The sequence below is a fragment of the Onychostoma macrolepis genome, chromosome 05 (genome assembly GCF_012432095.1).
Source record: "Onychostoma macrolepis isolate SWU-2019 chromosome 05, ASM1243209v1, whole genome shotgun sequence".
Taxonomy (NCBI): domain Eukaryota; kingdom Metazoa; phylum Chordata; class Actinopteri; order Cypriniformes; family Cyprinidae; genus Onychostoma; species Onychostoma macrolepis.
In genome coordinates this window covers 42,471,779-42,499,037 of record NC_081159.1, presented here as the reverse complement: position 1 = coordinate 42,499,037, position 27,259 = coordinate 42,471,779, and the positions used below count along the sequence as shown (strand labels likewise).

General features: G+C 35.3%; 1 protein-coding gene across 10 annotated transcripts in view; it reads right to left on the bottom strand.

Moving 5' to 3' along the window:
• Positions 1-13,352, bottom strand: part of LOC131540763 (peripheral-type benzodiazepine receptor-associated protein 1) — a 123,225-nt gene extending 109,873 nt beyond the window's left edge. For all 10 annotated transcript variants that reach the window (XM_058775998.1, XM_058776001.1, XM_058776004.1 and 7 more), the window contains exons 1-3: positions 13,119-13,352; positions 12,808-12,850; positions 10,173-11,192 (exon numbers count right to left, since the gene is read on the bottom strand). In XM_058775998.1, coding sequence (XP_058631981.1) covers positions 10,173-11,093 — 921 coding nt within the window. In that variant the 5' untranslated portion in view covers positions 11,094-11,192; positions 12,808-12,850; positions 13,119-13,352. The remainder of the gene's footprint in view (positions 1-10,172; positions 11,193-12,807; positions 12,851-13,118) is intronic.
• Positions 13,353-27,259: the final 13,907 nt, after the last annotated feature.

Here is a 27,259-nt window from a genome sequence, read left to right as displayed (position 1 = left end):
GTTTACATGGACATCAGTAATCTAATTATTTACCTTATTCTGAATAAGACAATATTATGATTAAGGTGTTTACATGAGTTGCTTTTAGAATAAGCCTTTCATGTTCCCGTTTTACATGTTAGAGTACATAGATCGATTAATGGCATGCGTCATTATGTCACCACGCGACGCTATCCGACGTCTCCTCCAGAATTTCACATATAAACATATAGTTCGTCTTCGTGATGATGCCATATACAGTTTTGGGTGTTTCATTTTTAATTTTATGAAAGCTTCAAGTCCAGTTAATTATTTGTTCATGCATACAGACAATGGTGGTGTTGAAGCTCTTTTATTTGCCGTCAAAAGGTTGAGCACTGCCGTGTGTATCCTGTCGCAAAATGCGGCGAAAAGTCCTGCACGATGGTAATAATGTGATTAAGGTGTTTACATGTCTGTACTGCACTTCAATAATGCGACTAAAATAGGAATACTCCACGTCTTAATTCGATTTGTGTTTACTTCGATTATGACTTTAGCCGGATTAAGGTCATCAAAAATCTCTGTTTACATGGTAGACTCTTAATCAGAGTACTGTCTTAATCGTATTAAAATCGGAGTATTGATGTCCATGTAAATGTAGTCATTCATTGCCAAAGAAGCTGGCTGTTCACAGAGTGCTGTATCCAAGCATGTTAACAGAAAGTTGAGTGGAAGGAAAAAGTGTGGAAGAAAAAGATGCACAACCAACCGAGAGAACCCAGCCTTATGAGGATTGTCAAGCAAAATCGATTCAAGAATTTGGATGAACTTCACAAGGAATGGACTGAGGCTGGGGTCAAGGCATTAAGAGCCACCACATACAGACGTGTCGAGGAATTTGGCTACAGTTGTCGTATTCCTCTTGTTAAGCCACTCCTGAACCACAGACAACGTCAGAGGCATCTTAGAAGAGGTCCAAAGTCCAGTGGTCCAAAGTCCTCTTTTCAGATGAGAGCAAGTTTTGTATTTCATTTGGAAACCAAGGTCCTAGAGTCTGGAGGAAGGGTGGAGAAGCTCATAGCCCAAGTTGCTTGAAGTCCAGTGTTAAGTTTCCACAGTCTGTGATGATTTGGGGTGCAATGTCATCTGCTGGTGTTGGTCCATTGTGTTTTTTGAAAACCAAAGTCACTGCACCCGTTTACCAAGAAATTTTGGAGCACTTCATGCATCCTTCTGCTGACCAGCTTTTTAAAGATGCTGATTTCATTTTCCAGCAGGATTTGGCACCTGCCCACACTGCCAAAAGCACCAAAAGTTGGTTAAATGACCATGGCGTTGGTGTGCTTGATTGGCCAGCAAACTCACCAGACCTGAACCCCAGAGAGAATCTATGATGTATTGTCAAGAGGAAAATGAGAAACAAGAGACCAAAAAATGCAGATGAGCTGAAGGCCACTGTCAAAGAAACCTGGGCTTCCATAAAACTGATCACCTCCATGCCACGCCGAATTGAGGCAGTAATTAAAGCAAAAGGAGCCACTACTAAGTATTGAGTACATACACAGTAAATGAACATACTTTCCAGAAGGCCAACAATTCACTAAAAATGTTTTTTTTATTGGTCTTATGAAGTGTTCTAATTTGTTGAGATAACTAACGTTATCAAAGATGAATAAATACTGTAAGAAATGTACTGCTTATGGTTAGTTAATGTTAGGTAATACATTAACCAATGATAACTAATGGGACATTATTGTAAAGTGTTACTATCTAGTAAAGGTTACAGCCATAATAGCTAATAATAGATGAAAAATGTGGGGAAAATACAGACCAGGGTTATTATCGTTAACTAGAACTAAAAATATTAAAACAATATAAAAAATATTGTTTAAATATAAAAAAAAAGTGTTGTTAATTGAAATTAAGCTGAAATACAATAAAATAATATAAATACTAGATGAAAAACATTATGAAAAATGGCTACTAACTGAAATAAAAATTAAACTGAAATAAAATAAATTAAACCTAAATAGTAATGTTTACAAAAAATAATAATAAAAATAATTACTACACTGAATTTAAAACTTTACAAAATAAAAAAGTGAATCAAATTTTTTGATTAAAAACTGCAATAGCAAATAATAATAACAGTAATAATAGTAATAGCAAATTATACATGCACCAATATAGGTGCACCATTCAGGGTTATTAGTTAACTAAAACTGAAATTAAACTTAAAACCATTAAAAAAATTAAAAAATGTTTGTTCCTTCAAATAAAATAAATATTATATAAGCTAAAATTATTCAGACACCAGATAAAATTTGTAATATATATATATATATATATATATATATATATATATATATATATATATATATATAAATGTATCTGGTGTCTGAATAAATATATATTTATTTATTTTTTACTAGTGGGTGCAGGACACTATAGTTCATTCATATAAGTGAGGATAGCAAAATAAAGTAAACTGTGACATATCATACCCAAAAATTCTTCATTCAGTAGACTACCAGTGAAACTGATTAAAATTTCGGACCAAAAATTATTCATACACTTTGACGGACCATGTTTTGCTTAAGTGCTTTTCTTTAATTGCTAATGCAACCTTTTTACACCACAGACTAAACAAAATTAAGCATTGTTTGGTAACTGGTTGGTATTATCTAATTGTGTTGTGCATATATATATAAAAAAAAAATTCTCTCATTTCAACTAGTTGCCAAGACAACATTTATTTTTAATTTAGTTTAACTTGTACTAAGTACTAAAATAACTAAAACGGACATAAAAGCTATATAGCCACGTACATAAAAAACAAAACAAAAAAACAACTATAAGTGACAAACACAAAACAAAATATTAAAACTTATTATATTTAATTAAATTATATTTAACTAAAATTAAAATGAAAACAGAAAATCTAAAAATAAGAACCGATTCAAAATATTAATAAAAACTATAATTATAATTAAGGAAGTCAAGTAATTTGATGACAGACAGACAAATACATAGCAGATAAAGCGCAGTGAAAACCCCAGCGGTTTTAAATCTAATTATCCTGCAATGCTATCCACCTCTGTGGAGTTCAACTGGCTCGCTCTCATATGGAAAAACGCTGCGCTAATTGCCTCTCCACTGAGCAAACACACACAGAGATAGAGTGTAACCCTCGCGGGGAGGAGAACCCGACTCGGGCCGATGAAAACCCCCCGCGCGTGTGTGTCTGAGGTAAAACACGCGCTCCATTAACATCTCATTAGACGCTAGGTCTTCACACAAAGAGACACAATTTCATGGGGTAGTTGCGGTTCTCATGGCTGCCTCATCAATTACTACAGGTTTATTTTCAGATGGATTTTACTGCTCGGGATGTACATCTCATGCAATGAAAAAATATTGAGGGAATTAATTAGACGTCCCAACTGATCGCAATTTCTTTTAAGTTTTTGAAACCGTTTTCCTAATTGAAGTTCAGGCGCAGAACAACATGAAAGATGGACTCGTCCTAATTTAGATCTTCAATGCAAAACCAAGAGCAAAAGCACAGGCAGCAGAGGTTTTGCTTTTCTTTTACAATATATAAATGAGATTTATCATCAGCATCTTGGCTTAAGCAGGGAGGAAAATGAGATCAGTAGTGAATGTTTGCCAAATAGTCTAAACAAGCTGACTCATGTACCATACAGAGATAAACATATGAAAAAATATAATACATATAAAAATATATAATACATATAACTTTTTCCACATAATTACAGTGCACTCACATAAGGCAAGGCAAGGGAAATTTTATTTATAGAGCACAAGTTTAACACAACTGTAGTTGATCCAAAGTGCTTTACAATAAAAATAACAATTTAAAAGAAAAAGGAAGGGGAGACAACAGGAAATAAAACAAGTATCAAAAACAATTAAAGTGTAATTTCATAAAACTCCAATTAAACTATTCAAAGTACCTACACAACATCACTCAAATGCTAAAGAGTAAAAATAAGTCTTTAAGCTAGATTTAAAAGCATCCAATGATGGAGGAGCTCTGATGAGGCAATATACTATTTAGCAAATCTCAACTGCTTGATTGCATGTTTGGTCACATAATGTATATTATCGCACAGCAGTAATCTGATAAATATGACTATAAGGCATGAAGATATTGGGATTTTATAAACACTGACACTAGGGATGCTCATTTTAACCGGTTAACCGTTAACCGAAAAAAACTGACCGATTATTACAATCAGTTAAACAGTTTAAAAAGTCATTTATTTATTTTTTTCAGTAGACCTAATTTATAAAAAATATTTTAAAAGGTTTGGCATGGTTAAAATACGCTACGCGTATAAAAATTGCGTTTTAGACAAAAAAAAAAAAAAACATAAGTCGCGTATAAGTCGCATTTTACCATTTAATTCAGAAATAGGCCTAATCCCGATGCATTCATTCATTATAATAAACACTGTAAACATAGCTAGGCTATTTTAGTTCCCCTCACTCCAAAACAAAACCTTTTTTGAGATTCCTTTTTGAGACCGTTTTTACGTATCTTACCGCACGCTTCGCCGCAGTTTCAAAGAGAAATGTCCACTGAGTGGCACTAAAATAAAAATGTCTGCCGTTTCCTTTTGCGCAGCACAAAAATTAACCGAAGTTCTGAGCATATCATTGCTCTTGTGTTCATTTTGATTGCTTCCATTGTCATTTCTAAGTCACTTTGGATAAAAGCATCTGCTAAATGACTAAATGTGTTGTTTTTTTTTGTGTTTTTGACATTTTTATTGGGGTATTTTTAATGACTATAAGGTTTTTATTAATGTTTAGCTATATGTGTGTGTGTGTGTGTGTGTGTGTGTGTGTGTGTGTGTGTGTGTGTGTGTGTGTGTGTGTGTGTGTGTGTTTTCTTGATCCTTAAAACTTTACTTCAAAGACCCAATGTTACACTGTGGAAAAAAAGATGAGAATGAATGAGGCAAAAACAGAGTAAGATGATAAGATCCCATGAACCAATTCATGAAACCAAAAACTAGATGACAAACTCACAAAAGAGACATGAAGTTCAGAAGCAGGTCTTCCAGACACACAGCGGCTTTATTTTCTCCAGCATGAAAAAGCTTGAGACACATGAATGCTCCGTCAGGTCTTTGTTATGTAGTGAACGTGCGTCTGCCTCTGTCACACTGTTGTTTGGGTTGATCTCAAGCTAATATCAATAATTCAGAGCTGCTCTGTGTAACCTCGCACCAGTTTTTGGAAGGAAATGGAGGGGGTGAGTGACCCAGTTATGCCAAAAACAGACCCCAGCGACTCTATTAGCTCAAAATAAAACATAAGCAACACACTACCTCAAAACAACAATCTCTGTCACTACATTTCAGTGACAACCAAAATGTATGTGGTTGGAAGTAGGGGTGGGCGATACTGACCAAAAATATTGATAACACAAAGTAGACTTGTGCTGGTGAATTGGCTCCAAACCTACATAACCTAACAGTAACCTACTCATGAATATTTAATCAAATGTATCATTGTGTGAAAGAGATCTGTGAGGGACAAAGGAAAAGGAAAAACATATCTGAATCTAATACAAACTACAGAAATTAACACTTTTATTCAGCAGTGATGCATGAAATTGATCAAAAGTGACAGTAATGACATTTATAATGTTACAAAAGATTTCGATTTCAAATGAATGCTGCTCTTTTGAACTTTCTATTCAAAGAATCTTGAAAAATCAAATGAATCATCGTTTCCACAAAAATATGAAGTAACAACCGTTTTCAACATTGATCATAATCAGAAATGTTTCTCGAGCAGCAAATCAGCATATTAGAATGATTTCTGAAGGATCATGTGACACTGAAGACTGGAGTAACAATGCTGAAAATTTTGCTTTGAATCACAGGAATAAATTACATTTTGCAATATATTCAAATGAAAAACAGTTATTTCAAACTGTAATAATTTTTCACAATTTTCCTGTTTTCACTGTATTTTAATCAAAGTAATGCAATCTTAGTGAGCAGAGAAGATTCTTTCCAAAATATTTTTAAAAAAATCTTACCAGTATCTTGAACAGTAGTGTATATTTCTTAAAATAAACACATACCCACACACCACATGTCTGTGGCTTCTTATATCCCACCAGCTGCACTGCATACCTATAATACCATAGTATATTCAAAGCTATTTAGAGTCTTTCTTATACAGATCAGATTATAACATAATGCTGTCTATGTCATACGATATTAATCACGCTGCTGTTGCAATGCAAATACGTGTACACAAGATGCTAAATGCAAGAACACAATGCTAAACTGACACAAATCACAAATGAATTGTTATTTGTTTTGATCTGGTCATTCACACTGAGATTCGCAGCATATCGCACATATCTTATGTGTAATATCATACCACTACTTTTAATAGAAGCGGAATACAGCATGCATACAAAATATTAAAGCATGCACAATTAAATATATGCATGCTTACTTTATGAAAATATGAAATATTCAAATGAGCTACTACATTCGTTAAAAGTGCAATCAATGCACTAAACCTGACCTTTCATTTTCATGATCCAGATGAGATATTAGATCTTATGACAAAAATTTGATTGTTGTTTTCCCACAAAAATGGATAAAATTCTTAATTAAATGCTGAATTAAACATTGTGAGGTCAAGTGACAACATGAAGCATACTACTGTTTCGAATGTTTATCATTGCTTATTGCATGCTACTTCACATGCTATTTCTCTAAACAGTAGGCAGTATACAATCAGAGACATTAGTGATCAAAAATGATCTAATTAACCATCAACTGTCTCCTGTAATGTAATTCACTTGTGTGGCTGCGTCCTTCAGTTTCTCTGGCAGACGTGCCATTAACAGTTTCAAATTAAATCACTATAAACTTCCAACTCATTTAAACAGTCGTTCAGTCGATCGCTCACTCCCACAAACACAGACACAAATATACACATTATCCTAATGAATTCATTAGTAGCTGATTATGTTTACTGCAAGAACTGGAACTGCAAGAAACACTGAAGGACTCAAATGAAGTCACCTACATATTAAAAACAGAAATTAGTGGTCTGATCTGTGCAAAGCCTCGTCATAAAACTTAAACACAAAAGCTATCAAGCAAGACTTCAGAGCGATAACACAAAGCATTTCTGACCTCAGTTTTCATGCAGATATCCGAGTCATTACTGTTTCACCTCACTGGAGCCACTGCAGTTTGCTTCCAGGTCAGAAAGGTCAGTGGACAACATGGTTAACATGGATTTGCACTTCTTACAAAGCTCAGGAACCAGCACCCTTCAGAGGACATCAGAGATTTATTCAACACTGAAAGCTCTACTGGCCAAACTCTTACAGACAATAATTCATAAACTGATGCACTAGTACAGTAGGTATGGAAGTAATAAAACGTGATAAAAAAATCAAAAATGTAATTGCAACTCTTTTACTTTTTCCTCAGTATTGCATAGTTACAATATCTCACATTTCTGAGTTTATATCTTGCAAATCTTAGTTTTGAAAAAAAAAACAGAAATGTGAGATATAAACTCTGTAAAATGTGTAAATTGTGAGAAAGTCACAATTTCGTTTTTTATTATCTTTTATCCTATGGAAACAAACCTCCATAAGTAAGGGTTCTCAACTTTATTTATGATCCCACCTCAATATTTCTCTAAATTACCACAACTTCATTTTTTAACAAATAGCCTATTTAAAGCAAAAACATTAAAACTGAATATTAAAAATGCTGCCTTGTCAACTAAGTGAAATTAAATAAGTTAAATAAAAATAAATCAAAGCTAATTAGAAATATTACATAAAACTAATAAAATTGACAAAAGCAACTAAATTACTAAAACTTTAATTGAAAATAGAAACTAAAATTAATCAAAAATATTAATCAATACTAAATGATACTAAAATACAGAAATGGCAACTCTTTGCTCTCAAATTTTTACACAATAATTATACTTTTGTTTATTAGAGCTATTAGAGGCTAACAGATGTCTTTCTGATTCGTATGACTGTGCATTTGCAATCAGATATCAAATCTCTAGACCTGAAATGTGCACACAATCAGGATTATATAAGATGAAAACAAATAAATTGAGCTAAATCATTGTTATATAGCCTGTGAGTGAGGTAATCAAGCCAAGTGAGAATTAGATGCAGAAAGAATTGGTGCTTTCATTGAACCAAGATCCCATAATCCAGAGCTTAAACATCATAAGAGCCCTTGCAAAACTGTTCAGTGCATAAACACAACGCCAATGTCCAAAGGTTCAACTTTTAGCCACTATCCGTTTCTCTCCAAGCACAGGGCACAAAAAACATCAATTCTGAGGACTGAACAACACAGTTTAGTCTGCGGTTTCACAGTGGCAGTAGACTGTTATTCTCTGTACTTCTGAATTATTCATAGCACCAGCAGACCACACTCACTCACTCCTCATGGTTTGCATTAGACAATAAAACCTTTTTTTTTTTTTTTTACATATTCTGAAGACTCTAAACTTCGGTGAACTTTAAAACAATGTGCATGAGCAAAAGCAATAGTGATGCATGCCTTAGCAAAGAAACTACTGATGAAAACTATCGGTCACAAAAAAATGTTTTCTTCCTCTATTAAAACATCAATGGAGAAAGCAATATTAAAGATAATAGACGCAATGGTTTGACATTAAAAATATCCTAAAGATGGATTTGTTTTTTTACAAACACAGTTTTGTTTTCTCAAGATGTTAACTGATGGACTGGAGTGGTGTAGATTATTGTGATGTTTTTATCAGCTGTTTGGACTCATTCTGACGGCACCCATTCACTGCAGAGCATCCATTTGTGAGCACTGATGCAGTGCTACATTTCTCCAAATCTGATGAAGAAGCAAACTCATCTACATCTTGGATGGCCTGAGGGTGAGGACAATTTCAGCTAATTTTCATTTTTGGGTGAACTATTTCTTTAAAAACCAAGGGGAACGTTAAAGAATCTGGTAACTAAAAAGTAGCATGTTGGCTGAAATGCAGTAAAGGTGACGTGACTGTTTAGGGAACACTTCCTGACTGATTGCGTTCACTGTCACAATCGATCACATCTAAAGAAGGTTAAAGACTCAGCAGCTCTGCTGAAATGTGCCAAGTGATTCTTTTTAAGAGGTGCCTTTATACGCTGAATCTAATTCCAGATTCTGCAAGCAAGAGCCAAACTGCATCAATTAAGGACACAACCTTACAAGCTTTGATAAACTAACTCACTTGCACACAAACAATTTGTGGTTCAAAAACACAAAATACACTAGCAAACATTTGGAGTCAGTAATATTTAAAAATAAATAAATAAATTAATTAATGTTTGTTTTTTAATTCAGAAAAGATGCATTAAATTGATCAAAAGTGACAGTAAAGACATTTTTAATTATAATATAAAGATTTATTTTTCCCCCAAAAAATGCTGTTTTTTAACTTTCAATTCAAAGAATTTTAAAAAAATAACGTCAAACTTTTAAATGTAGAGAGAGAGAGAGGGAGCGAGAGAGCGAGTGACAGTGAGTGAGTGAATGTATGTGTGTATGTATGTATATGTATATGCATATGTATAGATAGATAGATAGATATGTTGTGAATGTATGTGGGGAATGTATACCTTTCTCCTTGCAAGACGACTTCCCAGGGTATTTGGATTCCATTTTCTTTGCTTGTCTATTGAATCCAAATAAAAATATAAAGTGTGTGTGTGTGTGTGCGTGTGCGTGTGTGTGTGCGTGTGCGTGTGTGTGTAAAACCAAACCAAAACAATACTGAGCATATTTAGTTTTCAGGAATTGCAATAATTGGATTATCCAACTTAGCTGGATAAATTTCAAGCTTGGTTAATTGAACAAAACCCATGTTTATCATGGAACTAAGCAAGTGAACCCAGAAAAATCTACCCAAGTATGCAAACATGCAAATACTGCATTTTCAACCCCTGACCTAAATGAACTGATTTGTGTTATGATAGCAGGGGAAAAAGAAAACTGAGAGCAATGCAGAAAGTGCAAACCATCTTTGCATTGTGTAAAAAATATGGCACATTTCTGAACACAACAATGGATGAAATCCAGCTTGAGTACTAAGAAGAACATTCAGGGCAGCCCTGAAGAAGAAAACAACAAAAATCCAGTTCTTACCAAATCATCCATATTGTCCTCTGAACATCTGGATGGTGAGCACTTCTCCAATCCCTCATCAGATGAACACGGCTCAGGTAAATCCTCTAGAAGATCTCCATCCTCGGTTGGAGATGAGCTGAGAGGAGACGTTTCGCAATCCTGCTTCTTTTTCTTCTTCATGGGTTGAGAAGAATCGCTTCGGGACGTCTGGGATAGCGAACGAGACCGGAATAGAGCGAGTTTTCCTTCCTTAAAGGATTCCGGGTGGTTTTGGCCTCGAGGGAGCAGATGCACACAACTCTTCGACCTTGGTCTGGATCGTGTCACCACGCGGGACGTCCCGCTATGGGCTTCCAGTAGATGGCACAGGAAGTAGCTCTTCTCTAATTCCACTTCCTGTTGGAGACGCTGAAGGACAGCGACCTGCCGTCCATCTGACTGAGCAAGCAGCGTCTTTAAGAGTTCTTCAAGTTTGCGATACGCCGCCCCGTTGCCTTTACATCCAAGTTTGAGACCTTGAAATGCAGATCCACCCGCGATCTCATCCGCTAGCTGACGATGCACTTCTTGGGTTTGCCTGAGCGTCAAATTCTCTGTACGTTTCAACTCCTGACTCCGCCAGCGTAACAGACGCCGGACCTCCGCCGCACGCTCCCGGCCCAGAGCTTCCTGCTGCCTCAGCAGCTCCAGCGTCTTCTGCTGCTCGTGTCGGTAGGTCAGCTCCCTCAGCGCTCGCTCCCGCTCCTCGCGTGCCTCCTCCCGTTGCCTCCGCAGCTCCAGAGAGAAGCGCCGGTGGGCCTGATGGTTGCGGCTGCGCTCCACCTCTAACACCGCGCGGAGACGCTCCACGTCCCGCCACGGCTCGGAGCCGGAATCACGCTTGCAGCTGCAGCGCTTCTTGAAGGAGAGAATCGGGGGGTTATCACAGTTTTCGCCCATGATGGTGTTAATGGTGGACACACAGAAGTAGCATGCAGGTGGGATGAAAATGACGATGTCATACAGCAGACAGCATGCACACACAATCCAACATGCCAACTGAAAAGAGCAGAGATGAAAGATTATCAGCATGGCGACAGAAAGATTCAGACAGCTGTTACGCAGTGTTGGGGAAAGTTACTTTTAAAAGTAATGCATTACAATATTGCGCTACTCCCTAAAAAAAGTAACTAATAATGTTACTTAGTTACTTAATTATTGCAGGTTTGTATCATATTCTGCGTTTGCTTTTCACAGTATTTATTCATTTTGAGGAATACTGAATCTGTGTTGCTGCAAGTGAGATGAGTAAATGCATGTTGAAAGTAGGCAAAGTAGCCTAATTGGTGTTACTTATTTGAAGCATCTGAGTATTTGAAGTGACTCAGATATTTTCTTGTACATTTAAAAGTAATGCATTACTTTACTAGTTACTTGAAACAGTAATCTGATTACGTAACTCGCGTTACGTGTAATGTGTTTCCCCCCAACACTGCTGTTATGATCACATGCACCATCTTTGCAAACAAACTGATACACAATGCAATCAGTCACTGAAGAGCTCAGGAAATATGGTGCATTCAAGTCAAGAAGTCAGAAAGATCGTATTTATGCATATGAACTAGAATGACCATACGTTGTCTTTTTCCCAGCCAAGATATCAACATTTTTAGGGTTGTGGCTTTGTTTTGCTATAGACGGTCTCTCCACAGTCCTCATTATATGCATGTGAATTTGCATTGCTTTGATCGTTCTCTCTAGATTCCGCCTTCTCGCATGTCGTCATTACCTTCAGCAAATGTGAAAACAATAGGAAAACCAAGCCAAAACCTGGACATTATAGGCAATTTAGAAATCCCAGCAAGGACATATCCAGGAAAAAAGGACTTATGATCACCCTACATAAGTTGCATGTACAAAATATGACAGTAGTGTACAATTACGATAGAATATAACAATCCAGTTTAGTTCAAATTTAATTAAAAAAAAAAAAAAAAGTAAAAAAAAAAAACTGAAAAATTGTATAAATGTAAAAAAATAATATATTGATATAAAAATATATAAAAACATGTATTTTTTCATATATTGCATAGGACTTTTTTTTTGTGTGTGTGTGTAGAAAAACATCTGACATTGCTCTGACCAAAGTGACAGCTCCCGATGTTGCAATTACAGCTTCCCAACTGCTAAATACGAACTTTCAAGAAGAATGCACCAATACTGCACTTGTTTGAACAAGCAAAACTAAACATGCTAAATAAATAATAAAAACTCTGACAGTCAAAAGTTTGAACACACCCTGTAATAATTAATTTCAAAGTTTTATAATAATAATAAAGTCTATAAAATAACACAAATGTAAATATGGTAATGATGTAGTGATCAAAACGTGATGCAAATGACAACTTAAACAGTTTTTATTTGCAGCAAAATGTATTTGTTTATAAACCTATTTCAAATATTTAAGCATAAACCTGTATATTAAAGGGTTTTGAGTGTGTCAAAACTTTTGACTGGTTGTGTAAGAGACAGGAGAACTTTTCTGTAAATATATTTATTTGGCGTCATGAAGGCATATTCCAACACAACTGACAACTCGTTTCCTTTTACACACACACACACACACACAAAAAGATGTTAAACATGAGAATGTAACATGCATGCTGAATCTCACCTATATATCACAGAAAACACCAAAACCACTGTCCCTCAGAAATCTGCAGAGAAAACGCGGTAAATGTTATTGGTTTGATTGTTTACGACGCACAACACAATGATACAGTAGCACGCAGTCACAATGATACAATGACAAAAACGCGATGATACAAAGATACAAAAGCACTACTCTCTGATACAATGTATCGTGTGTCCCTAAAACAAAACATTTAAGTGTCATGCTACAGTAAAAGTCTCTTCTCAGACGCGTGTCAATATCTCCGCAGATGCTTTAATGAGAGAATAAACAAGCGGGATATAAACACTGACCTTCCTCCTCGAGAAAACTTCAAGATGCGCTTCATATACTGCTCGGTTCCACTGGAAACCTCCGAAAGACGCGTTTAAACTCGCATTAATCCTCTAGAAACCGCGTCAGCGCGATATTACTCGTTGTTTGCTGTTGTCGATGTAAACGCGTCTTAAGCACCAGTTGCTTCAGTGCACCACATCACCAATGTCCGGCTGCGGCTCTGGACATCAGAGATTCACTGAGGACACAGCGACCGCTGCTGGACACCCGGCGACAGTACAACACTCGTATTTACATGCTTGACTATTTAATCATTTTAGGGAATTTGTTTAAAGAATTTTTTTTATTTTATTTTATTTTTTCTATTTTAAGGGGCTGATAATAATTCAATATTTTATAATTTAGTGTAACTTTATTTAAAAGTGTTAAAATGTGATATTTACAGTGGGCTTGTTCTATACACTGACCTTTTAATCTATAGTAAATATATGTTAAAAAGTGTTAAAACGTTTTAAAATATATTCTAATAAATGTTCTGCTTTGTACTTTTTCCTAATATTTGACTTTTTAATCCATAATAAATATACATTATAAAAGTACAAAAAATTGTAGTACAAAAGGGATTTTCTGTCTTGCAGTTTTTCCCTAATATTTTAAATGAAATTGGTCACCAGAAATCTTTATTTTTGTGGCATATTCTCAACGCTGACATTTTAATCTATAATAAATATATATTTAAAAAATAATGAAATCAGGAATTTTCTGCTTTGCACATTTTTCTTATATTTTAAAATAATTTGGTAACCAAAATGTCTTTATTTTTTTGGTATTGTTCTCCACACTGACCTTTTAATGATAAATATATATTTAAAAAAGAAAACAAATCAGGAATATTCTGCTTGACACTTTTCCTTAATATTTTTAATTAATTTGATCACCAGAATGCATCTACTTTGGGGGGTTCGCTCTCCACACTGACCTTTTAATCTCTAATTAATATATATTTAATAAAATCTTTAAAAAAGTTTTAGTTTTTTAAAGTTTTTTAGTTTTGGTCACCAGAATACTGTACCTCTATTTTTTCTTTTATTTATTTATTTATTTTTTTGGTTTGTTTGTTTATTCTAAACAGTGACCTTATGCACAATAAAAGGGTAACACTTTACAATAAGGTTTCATTAGTTAATGCATTGCAAGAACATTTGTAATCAACAAAGGTTAATAAATTCTGTAAAAATATATTGTTCATTGTTTGTTAATGTTAGTTAATACACAGTTAAAAAAAAAAAAGAGACCTTATTGTAAAGGGTTACCAATAAAATATATTAAAAATGTTTTAGAAGTCTTATTGTTTAATTGCCAGAGCATTAGATTTCAGTTTTCATAGTAAAGTAGAGATCAAGTGAATATTCTGCACAATAATTCTTTTTTTTTTTTACAAATTCATTTGGCACTAAAAAAAATATAAATAAATAAAAAAATAAAAATCACCTAATTAAGTAAATAAGTCATAAGATAAAGGTGTTCCCAAAAACAACAGAAGAAGAGCAAAATAACTAACACAGCATAGAAACCTGATGGACAATAACAAGGAGTAGGAGAATAATACGAAAAAAGCCACACAAAAAAAAAGTAAGAAAAGGAAAGAGGAAGCTTTATTAGAAAGGAGGAGGTTCTGGGAAAGACGAGCATTCCCAGGAAAATGAATCTGTATTACAGGACCTACAGGAACACACGTGTCAGTCAACAACAAAGAACATGTACATAGAATGACTGTCAATACTGTTCTGTTCCTCTATGGAGAAACATTAGGATTCACCCACATTATAACCTTTTTTATTCTGCAGGGGTTTCTGACAGAATTAGGCCTTGGAACAGATCAGGAATGGCTGAGAACCATGAATTGTGTCTATTTTGTATTCAAATATTTGTATCATTATTGTTATTGGACAGTAACTTGTGAGACAATGATCTTAAAGAATGATTAATAAAAAATTATAATGATTCATAGTTATAGTCATCAGAATTTATTCAGAATATTCTAAACAGAAAATATCTAACTCATAATATATTTTCATTATTACCCATAATTATCAGAATTAAATACTTCTAATTAGACAATTTATTAATAATATTTATTCACATTATTATCTAAATAAATGCTTGTAGTTAATACTGGCACAGTATATAGTACATACTACTATAGGAGTAGTATGCTATCCTGAACATAATCATAGCTACAGTTTAGTAGAAACTGCTATGAATTTAGTAAAAATAAAATAAATAAATAAAAAGTCCTTGAAAGAAAGTCAAATTAAGAATAAATATTACTATTCTCTGGTTAAAGTATTATATATTATTAATCAATTTTACTCAGACATGTTTCTTCAATGCAATTGTCTTGATAGAAGGAAAAAGCTGCAATTTTAATTTCAACATTATTTATTCCTCTGATTTTCCTCTTTAAATACAGTTTGTATCAGACATTTGGTTTTCAACCACTGAAAATGGGTATTATCCAACAATCTGAATATGGGGCTGGATTGACATCTCCGTGTCTCTGGGACTGAATCAAATAGGGCCTTAAAAATTAAGTATCATCTGTATGCAAAGTGACCCGCATTTGGTTTTTGACCGCTGAAAATTTGTACAATTTATCAATTTAGTCTCGAAGCCTTTTTTAGATCCCAGTATCTCTGGAACTGAACCATACAGGGCCTTAAAAATGAAGATGCCAAAAGGAAAGTTTGTTAAGACCCCAAATCTAAAAGGATATTAAGATATCTTAATACTTAATGAGTTACAGGCATGCAAACTGTGGAGAAAAAACTCCACTTTTTCCCCATATTTGAATGGTCACCGTAATGCTACAAAGATTGCTAAAGTCAACAGATTTTACTAATAGACCTACCAATCTCTGTGTAAAATAATATAATGATGCTGTCATCTTTCAGAAGTCATTTTTACCCTCCTGTAATTTGGCTCAAAATCTCAGGTGAAAATTGTCACACTCTCTACAAAATAGTGGATTATTCAGTAAATATACATCTGTGACATTTAATATTTTGGCTTTCATCACTATACGTGTTTACCTTTCTACAGAAAAAAAATATTAACAAAATCAAAAATTTAAACCAGGGACGTTTCTGAAATTTGGTTGATTTGACATGGAATGACCCTACTGTCAATATTTATTGACAATTTTTTGAGGGACAGAAAAGTGTCTGATAAAAGTCAACGTGGCCAGCCACAGGATTCGGGAGAGGAACGTGTGGATTCATGACATGCATATCTGTACATGTTACACTGTTATACAACTCATGTGAAGACACTGAGAAACTTACACAAGTTCACCGTGACCTCCAAACACACGAGGAGGCCGTGAGATTTCAGTAAGACTTCATAAAATCAAAGCATACAGAAAAGCAAAATCTTTCTGACCTTTCCATGTTCGTGCTGTCAGCAAAGACTAGTTGAATGTGTGATCTCCAGTCTATGTACAGCAGTTAATATGAATGAGATGCGGTTTGAGAGAGATCTGTATGAGAACATAATGATGGAAAGCTATACTGTCACCCTGAAGCAATGTTCCCACAACCTAAATACAACAGACACACTAAACCATGCAGTAAAACCCCGAACAAACATATGAGTCCTTAAGTATTATAAAAGCTTTTGCGTATAAAAGTATTTAGTGTCAGAGAAAACACATCTAAACAATAAGCGCACAATGAATCTGTCGCAGTTTATGCAGTCAGGTCATTTTCACATTGCAGAATAATACAGATTTAATCCTGAACAGTACAAAATAACAAGCTATTTGACTAAAATTTTCTTTACTACTGCGGGAAAATATACTATAATTGGCACTGCACTGGAACATTTTCACTCCAAAATTGCTAGTAAATTTCACAGCAAGTAAGTGAATTAAACAAGAAATTGTGTAAGCAATAGTAAAATATACTCTTTAATGATCTTTGTTTTATTTATTCAATTCCAATAGAAATATATACACTCTCAGAAATAAAGGTACAAAAGCTGTCACTGGGGCGGTACCTTTTCAAAAGGTACACTTTTGTACCTATTAGGTTCAAATATGTACACTTTAAGTACTAATATGTACCTATAAGGTACATAAGACCCTTTAGGTACAAACATGTACCTTTTGAAAAGTGACAGCTTTTGTACCTTTATTTCTGAGAGTGTATACAGTATTTTCAACAGTGTTTATGTGAAAGTCAAGATTTTATTTTAACTTCAAACTCCAGCTACTTGGGTCAGCTCTCAATATTTTTCTGTATTTACATTTTTCAATATGTTAAAAACAGATTTGAAATTGCAATTCAAACTTTGTTTTCAGCTAATTCATTTTAAAACTTTTATTTCTCAGATACAAATCCAAAAAAAAGCTACTTGCAAAATCGTTTATAATATATCAAGTTTCTTATATCAAGTTTAAAACAAAGATTTTTCAGTTTATTATTTTATGTGAACTGAACAAGAAAACTCTAAATATGTCACTAACAAAAGTTATTTTGTTGACTTTACCTAGATTCTCAAGTATTTGTCTGAAACTTTCCAAATGAAATCATCTGAACAAACAATTTTATGCTGAACAATGTTGTACACGTTCCCAGGATGCACTGCAGCGTAAAACAACTATGTGGCCCCTGTTATTTACTGGCTTCATTTTAATTACTCATTAGTTGAACAAAAGTATTTAAGTTGTTAAAATTTGAATGGGAGAGAATTAGTTTAGTTAAATTACATGCAGCACAATAGGTTCCCTGATTTTCTAAGTTAGGGGAAGTTTTTTTTTTTTTTTTACAGTGCCATTATCTGTATCACCTTTGTGATTCGTGAATCAGCTGTGTGTCTGTTTCCTACTTCCTTTTGTGTTCTTTTTTTATGTAACCTACTTTCTGGCAGCCGGAGCATCTGGTGAAAAACAGGTTGGCAGACAGTGAGAGCCAATGAGGTCCTGCAGAGCGGCCAGAGACACTTCAGGTTCCTGTAAGAAACAATGCAACACCGCCGTCCCCTCCCAACTACCGCCAACCCTGCCCAGTGGGATTATGGGGAAGGAAGTGCACCAACTGGCAACTTGGACAAGAATCAAACACAAACTGTACCTTATGCATTGCTAAATTCTTCAATAGGTGATACACTGGAAAGTAAATATATATAAACATATAAATATTTACATATAACAAACAGGATTATTCCACCTGTCTACTTGCCACACTCACATTTAAATATTTCAAATTAGCAACAAAATCAAAATTCACACGCGCTATTAAATGGATTGTGCGTTTGGCTGTATACGCATGCACTAAGCATTTAATGCTTATTTCTTCTTCCCAGTAGCCAGAAGCATACAAATATCATCTTTCTGCAGCTGTGAACAGATGATAATCTAGCATTGTTTGTTAAACAAATGTTACTCTCTTTTCTTACTCTCTATTTTTCTTCTACAAAAGCAGGCAGGAGCCCAAAGACCGCAGATTATCCTGGTGAAAGAGACTCAGCCATATTTTGACTCAGCCTGTCATTTGACAGACACTACAGGCCGCGGGTCGGAGAGAGTCTCCAACACACTCAGGAGGGTTTAGCCTGCTGCTGGGAGGTTATTACAGATCAGCCTGCAGAGGAACCGCTTAATATCAACTACATGTTTCGTGTGTGAGATCTGTAGGTATCTAGATGTCTGTAGAGTTTAGTGCATCTCTCACAGAGCCAGATGTTTATCTACATAAACTCTGGATAACACTGCAGCTTATATTCAGACCAAACCGCCTACTTAGACAGGAAGAGACTGTCTGACTGACATGTAAAGCGGCCAATCATAGTTTGTTTTGTTTTTATAATATGGGCAGACATCTATGGAAGCTGGATTCATATGCCACAGGACATCATAATAAAAAAAGCTAAATGTGACTTTTTATTCTCAATTCAGACAATGTTTCCTTGCAATTCTAACTTTTTTTCTATAAAAAGTTACAAAAAAATGTCTAAATTGTTAGATAAAAATATAAATATCAACTTATAAACCTTATAAACCTATAAACCTTTTTTTAATTACCTTTTTTATTTTTTTAAATTTGTGGTGGAAACAAAAAATAAAAACAGAATTGCGAGAAAAAAGTCTGAATTTGGCGATTAAAAAAAATCAGTTACCTTTATTTTATTTTGTGGCGGAAACAAAACAAAGAAAAATGAAAGATGTAAACTAAGAACTCTGAAAAATCATAACTGTGAAATTTAAACTCAGAATTGCAAGAAAGACAGAATTCTGAGTTTATATATCACAATTGACTTTGTTTTCTCAGAACTGCAAGAAAAAAATCATGACTTTTTTTCTCAGAATTGCAAGAAAGAAAAAAAAAATCTGAATTGTGAAATAAAAAGTCGCAAAAAGTCTTTATTGGTTTTTCCCCCCATTATGGAAACAGGTTTAGACTCGGATATCTGAAATAGGTGGTACTAATACACTACATAAAAATAATTTTTTTGAAGTTGTAAATAAAATGTTAAGCACACGATTCCTGGAGTATGGTTTACAAGAAATATTTATGTCTTTCTACTTCAAAATTTCACGTCTTATTCAATGTGTTACTTGCCATTTCTTTGTAAATATTTGCAAAATTTACTAGCAATTACTCAGTGAAAATTATTTCAAAGTAAATCCTTCACCAATTGTTTTCAGAAGACCGGTGCAGAAAAAAATGCTTGCAAACAAAATGAATGGAAACATGCAAATACTTTAGGGTCAGAATTTCAGTGTCTATGGAAGTCGATTAGCAAACAATATGAACTCAATTTAGTTTTGTGCACATTTTGTCTATTGCTTATAAAGTAAAATGATAAAGTTTGCCAGAAAATGCTAATTTAGATGTTTATGAAATGCCAGAATTGGGCTACAAGTATGTTTCCATCACTGGCATCACGAGAACGATAAAATATACAATAAAACATCAAATTAACACGTAAAATATTTTTTGGTTGCATTATTAGATAGAAATGATGTTCCATCTATGGGTCATTTCACAGCGAAAACTACTGTACATGTGGACTGATTATATTTCAGTGTTTATGAAACATCAGATTATGCCAAATCAGGAAACAAAAATATACTAAATATCTGATAACTGCACAAAAGGAAAGTCAATATTTCAAAGTCATACCTCCAGCATACTACTAAGAAACTGACACCAGCGGAGCAGAACTATGATATAGGTAACAGAGCTACTCGCCATCAAGCTGGCCCTGGAAGAGTGGCGACATTGGCTGGAGGAAGCAAATCACCCCTTTACAGTTGTTACTGACCACAAGAACCTCCATTGTCTCCGAGATGCAAAAAGACTCAATCCCCGCCAAGCCCACTGGGTGCTGTTCTTCACCAGGTTCACCATAACCTACCGACCTGGCAATCGAAACTGTAAGGCGGATGCATTGTCGAGCTCTGGACATCCAGACAGCCATTGGACCCTCTTGCTCCTCCAAGCTCGGTACTGGTGGCCCAGTATGTCCTGTGATGTCATCAGGTACGTCCGAGGGTGCTCAGTCTGTGCCATGTCTAACTCTCCTCGTCATCTCCCTGTAGGCAAGCTCGTGCCATTACTTATACCTCAGTGGCAGTGGTCACACTTTGGAATTGACTTTGTAACCGACTTACCCAACTATGAAGGCAACACCTGCATCCTAGTGGCAGTGGATCGCTTTTTGAAAGCCTGTAGACTGATTACCCTCAAGGGATTACCCATTGCGCTGGAAACTGACGAATCTCTATTCGCACATGTCTTCAGGAATTATGGAGTCCCAGAGGATATCGTCTCGGACCGGGGGCCACAATTCATTTACGACATTTGGAAAGTGTTTTTTTTACTTCTAGGACTCACAGTGAGCTTGTCCTCCGGTTACCATCCCCAGACTAACGGCCAGACTGAGCGCAAGATCCAGGAACTCTGACGTTACCTCCGGGCATACTGTCAATATATTCCCATGGGCCGAGTATGCACAAAACTCCCTCTGAAATAACTCCACCGGTCTCACACCTTTGCAGTGCATACTCTGCTACCAACCCTCACCCTTTCCGTGGACCGAGCCATTGGAGGTTCCAGCTGTGGACTACTGGTTCCGAACACGTCCACCTTCAACTTGCAGTGCTGCGGCATAAAACCTTTGCTGCTGCCCGGCATTGCTCGACTCCCACCTACCATCTTGGAGAGAAGGTATTGTTATCACCTGGGATCTGTGCCTCCTCCTGCCTTGCAAGAAGCTGAGTCCCTGCTACATTGGTCCGTTCCCGATACAGAGGCAGATTAATGAAGTCACCTACCAGCTTCAACTTCCACCCAGGTACAGAATTCACCCTGCTTTTCACGTGTCCCTCCTTAAATCCTTCTCTCCTTCTGCACCAGAACCCACAGAACTGGACAAATCTCCTCCTCAAGAAATCCTAGAACAGCCATCCATCTATCAGGTCAAGGAGATCCTGGCTTTGTGGCGGCGGGGAGGCCGGCTGGAATACCTAGTAGATTGGGAAGGATATGGACCAGAGGAAACGGGACAATGTTCTTGACCCCATGCTGCTGGAAGAGTTCCATCGGACCCATCCTAATCGTCCTGCACCCAGAGGTCGTGGTCGCCACTTGAGGGTGTCAGGAGCCACCCCTGGAGCAGGGGGTAATATCAGCGAATCACCAGCCACAACTTGCACCAGATCACGCTCACCTGAGTTCTGATTCCCTGCACCTGTCGTCTGCAATCAAGTCACCATTCTTAAAGGTCCCATGACATGCTGTTTTTTTGGATGCTTTTATATAGGCCTAAGTGGTCCCTAGTACTGTATCTGTCTCTTTCCCGAAATTCAGCCTTGGTGCAGAATTTCAGCCACTACGAGCCAGTCCCACAATGAGCTTTCCTTAGGACATGCCATTTCTGTGTCTGTAGCTTTAAATGCTAATGAGGAGGAGAGAGGCGGGGCAAGGTGGAGGGTGGGTCTGTGGCCTTAATCAGCTTGTGCTACCATGCGCTAATGTTGACAGTGGATGTATCGCAATGGCTGGTAGACACACAGTCTTTCAAGCTTTTCAGTTTGACCCAGAATCTGATCCGGATGGAGAAGCACCAGATGAAGTTGCAACTACAGCAGGACGTCTCTGAATGGTTAGTTTAAAATATTGTCTGGATACGGTACTTTAGTTGGTTTATGTATGCTGTTACAGTTATTATCATGTAGCTAATGATAGCCATAGGCTCGGATGAAGGAACTAAAAAAATACTTTGGTGTTCATTTGTACATCCAAACACCGAGCAACTGCCATGCTTCGCTCGTTTGCAAGCCATGATGAAAAAATATTGCGCACTCCTCGCACGGTAGTAGCTCATTTTCTCATGGGCGGGCAAAGCAGAGAAAGGGGAGGTAACAAGCCAAAACTGCTCTAAACAAATATGTGGCTGGATTTTGATGTGAGAGACAACAGCAGGTGGCCTTTTTCACTGGAGGTATTTTTTTTTTTTACACAAACACAGCTTTTGTCCTCTCGACATTAACTGATGGAGTGGTGTCGATTACTTGTGGATTATTGTGATGTTTTTATCAGCTGTTTGGAGACCCATTCTGACGGCACCCATTCACTGCAGAGCATCAATTAATTGCTGAGCAAGTAATGGAATACTAAATTTCGCCAAATCTGAAGAAACAAACTCTTCTATATCATGAATGGCCTGAGGGTGAGCAAATGTGTGGGGGGTGTGTTTTTTTTTTGTTTTTGTTTTTTTTTTCGGTGAACTATTCCTTTAAGTATTTGTCTCCATTTCAATTTATTTAAATCGTATTTCAAAACCATGTTTATTCAAATTCCATAGAATCAGCATAAATGTTTCAACTGTGAAAACCATGAAATTTAATCCGTTAAAAAGTCTGAACATATTTATATAGGCCTAGATGTATAACAACCAGATTTAATTAATTAAAATAATTGAGATTGGCTTACATAAAGTATAATAAATTGAATTTTCTGATGATAAATATGTTTATAGTGTATTTAAAACTATAATTTATGCACCATAACAATCTCATTCTTGTTTCATTCATATACATGACTGACAATTATGCATGACATTAAGTTCATTAGTTTGTTAAAACTTTGTATTATAAATTAATGGAATGGTGTGTTTTTTTGTTTTGTTTTTTTTACACTAACATTTTGGCTGAAAGCCTTCACTCCTATGAATTAAATATCATTTATTTAGATTGCAGACCTCTAATCTGTTTTTACACCTACATCAGCTGGGAGCAATTGTGATCCTTTTTTTTAGGCATACAAATTCACAAAACATACCATTTTTAAATAGATTAAAATGCTTTATCTGGTATTAAACAAATTAATCTTACATTCACTATTTCTCTTATTTTAAATAACATCTTGGATTAAAAAAATAATAAAAAAATAGGTAGCTCATAATGTTTTGGAACAGAGACAGAAAATTACATTAAAAAACATGGTTAAATACAACTAATAAATTCTCAGTCTCTCACAACCTGTAGCATTTGGTGCATTAAGGCTTTGTGTTGTATGGATTGAAATTGCAATGGGTCAAAGGCTGGTTGGGGTAAAACACTTCACAAACACACATGGGCGGTAATGATTATGGAAGCTGTCCAAACTCTAGCGCGATGAAAGCCATTGAACTGATATTGTGGCTGCGGCCGAATGCTATTGATGCAGCAGAGGAGAAGGACAGTTCTGATGGCCAGAACATTAAAGCCTGATAATAAAGATTCAAAAATTGGTTTTATATGCAAAATGTGAAAGCTAGGCAGTTATAACACAAAAGCACACACCTGCAGAGCACTGTGGATGAACCGCACCTTTCGTGAGTGCAAGCTGAAACCAGAGATGCTGGGATAGCTGTGAAGGGCCGGCTTTCAGTGTTGTCTTCTTTCCTCCTCCCTTTTCCTCTTCATTCACATAAACCAGGCAGGACTAGGTGTCAGCGCATTAACATACAATGCTGTTGTCTTTTTTTTTTTTTTTTACGTAATACGTACTCAAGCAGCCAGGTACTTATAGACTCACAAGGTTAGTGAGATGTAAGACCTCGTGGCTCTTCAGCTGGACGCACTACGGTTTTTCTCTTTTCCCAGCCAAGGTTTAACTCTGAGAGCTGGAGAACCGTCCTGTGAGCTGCAAACCATCTGAATATAAAGCACAGTGGACTTTTGTGAGAAAAATAGTCATTAAAAATATTTTTTTGTTGGGAAAAATATACTTTTCTCGTGTCTGTGAAGAAAACTGCTTTTCAACTAAGGTATGTTTATCATTCTCATTATGGGGCAGAATTTAAGATCATTTTACAATTAATATCTTGTATTGCTATTTTGAAATGATTGCTTAAACTACTTTTCAAAATATGCTTTATGCAAAAATAAGATATATTTAAATTAAAAATAATATTTTAGAATTCTGTTATTGCAGGAAAAAGTTATTGAAATTATTGCTTCTTAAAATACAAGTTGCTTTATGCAAAATTAAACATAAAATTAATATATAATTTAATGTGTGTGTGTGTGTGTGTGTGTGTGTATATTATAATTTTAACTATATAATTAAATTATAAATATTAAATCATACATATATTTAAGTTATTTCTCAAAAGTAGGTTATTTTAAATATCAATTATTTAGACTTAAGGTTCACCTGTTGCACCTGTTTCTTTAAGTCTTAATTGAAAAGAAATGACATCAGAAACAAGAAAACAATCAAAGTTAATCTTTTGACTGTGAATTTGAATCAAAATCCAGTTTGAAGTCAAAAGTGAGATGACAGTTCTCTCCCGGTTTATCTTGGGGTATTTTCGCGAGCGCCTGGGATCTGTCAGCGTGAGAAGGAGAGAGAGGGAGGGCAAACACAAGCGACACAAAAGCCAACATTATTCCCTCGTGAATCCATGCCGCATCCAGCCATGAATGGAGTATTGAAAAACATAATATTGGTGACTAGATTCATTTTCAGGCCTTCACAAGCGCACCATTTTGTCTGCAGGCTCGCGTTAGAAAGTTCTCAGCAGCTAATTGGCTGCACAATCTGAGCGTCAGGGTTTTAGCTCTTCAAATGCAAGCAGATCAGAAAGTGCATGCGAATGGGATTTTATTCTTGGCCGGTGAGGAGGTGCTTTCTGTGGCTGTCAGACAGTGGTTTAGATTTAGATAATATTTTGGTTGCTTTATATGCTTGTTGCAAGTTTTCTGACTTTTGAGGCACCTGCATCAAATGAGATCTCTTACAATACAATTTTCCCTTTGAGCATCCATTTATGCCAACTGTTGGCTGAAGCAATGTTATTTTGGTAGATATTTTTATAGTTTTTATTATTATTTTGAATTAGTCTGTTTTCATTTTAATATTTGTTAAAGTTTTAGTCATTATGTTGTGCTTTTGTCTTTTTTTTTTTTTTTGATAAATTATTTTTATTATATTATTATTGTTTTAATTATTTGACTTTGCAACTAGCTGAAATCAAATAATTTTTTTAATAAATATTTCACGTTAAAGTTTTTTCTTTTTCTTTTAATGGGTTTAGTTGTAGTTTTAGTTACTTATAATAACCCTGGGCTGAAGCACATGCTGATCTGATGGTTAGTTCTAAGCAGTTTTATTTTAGTATCATTAAGATACTGATACAGTTTTTATTATTATTTTGAATTAGATTTTATTTTTATATTTTCTGCTTTCATGTTAATTTTAGTCAAAGTTTCAGTAATTTTGCTGTGTTTTTGTCATTTTTATTAGTTTTTGTGGTTTTCAAAAAATGTCGATGTATATTTTATTAATTTTATTTTAGTTTTACTTATTTTAATATATCAAGTTAAACTAAAATGCTGCCTTGGAAAATAGCTTAAATAAAATTTATTTTCAAATATTTTATTTCAGTTGATATTTATTCTATTATTTAACTAAATAAAATAAAATAAAATCTATATATATATATATATATATTATGGTTTTAGTTAACTACGATAACCCAGGTTCTCACAGGTATAATCAGGTAACCAGGGCTAAACGCTTTCCGTCCCGTCTCCACGATCTGCCCCCCTTCTGCACCCGAGAGGCGCCCCAGCAGTGTCATCGGTGCCTGAGCGTTCAGGACGGTCCCAGTGACAGATTCGCAGGAAGCAGCGTTTAGCCGCTGACGATGGCGACCACAGACAGCAGAAATGTCTTTTTGTGCGCCTGAGGCCCGGAATGTTCACTATCTGCGCCGCGGAATATCATATTCTCCACCAGAGCCGAGATCCTGAGCCCAATCCCACCATTTACACGCATTCCAGCGTAAGGTCAGGAGGGATTTAGGAAAAAACTAAAAGAGAAAGAAATGTTATGAACTTGAATATAAGGATATAAACAGAATATAAGAGATATAGAATGTTGCGTTTATAAAACTGATAATAATAAGTTTACTCTGCTATCTGAGATTAGATTTCAGTGTCGTAAACAAGGCGAAATCCACATGTAACCTCACAACAGCTGAATTCAGTTTATAGATCTACAAAAATCACTGCAATATGCAGCCTCACGAAGCAATCTGTTAATTAGTGCAAAGGTTTACAATCTTTAGATGGACCAGGTACTGGTACAAAAAAAATTTAATTAAATAAATAAAATCTTAATAGTGTGTGTGTGTGTGTGTGTACTGTATATATATATATATAGAGAGAGAGAGAGAGAGAGAGAGATGAAAAAAACAAGTTGAAGTTTAAGTACTCATTGGAAATTCTTAATTATTGCTCTGATGGTGGAAATGGGAATTTTCACTGCTCTAGCTCTTTTCTTAAAGGCACTTCACTAATTTGTGAAGCTCAATTATCTTTTGCTGCACATCAGAAATATATTCTTTGGTTTTTCTCATTGTGATGGATGATTAAGGGAATTTGGGCTTTGTTTTCCCTCCTATTTATATTTCTGTGAAACAGGAAGCCATGGCTGGATAATTTCATGTTCATAATCACCCTGGAGTGCTCAATATTGTGAATATGAATGGGAATATACTTCAAAGATATTTTACTCATAAGAATTTCTAGGGGTGCCAATAATTGTGTCCAACATGTATTTGAGAAAAAACATTTATTTCATAATGATATTTCCCCCCATTT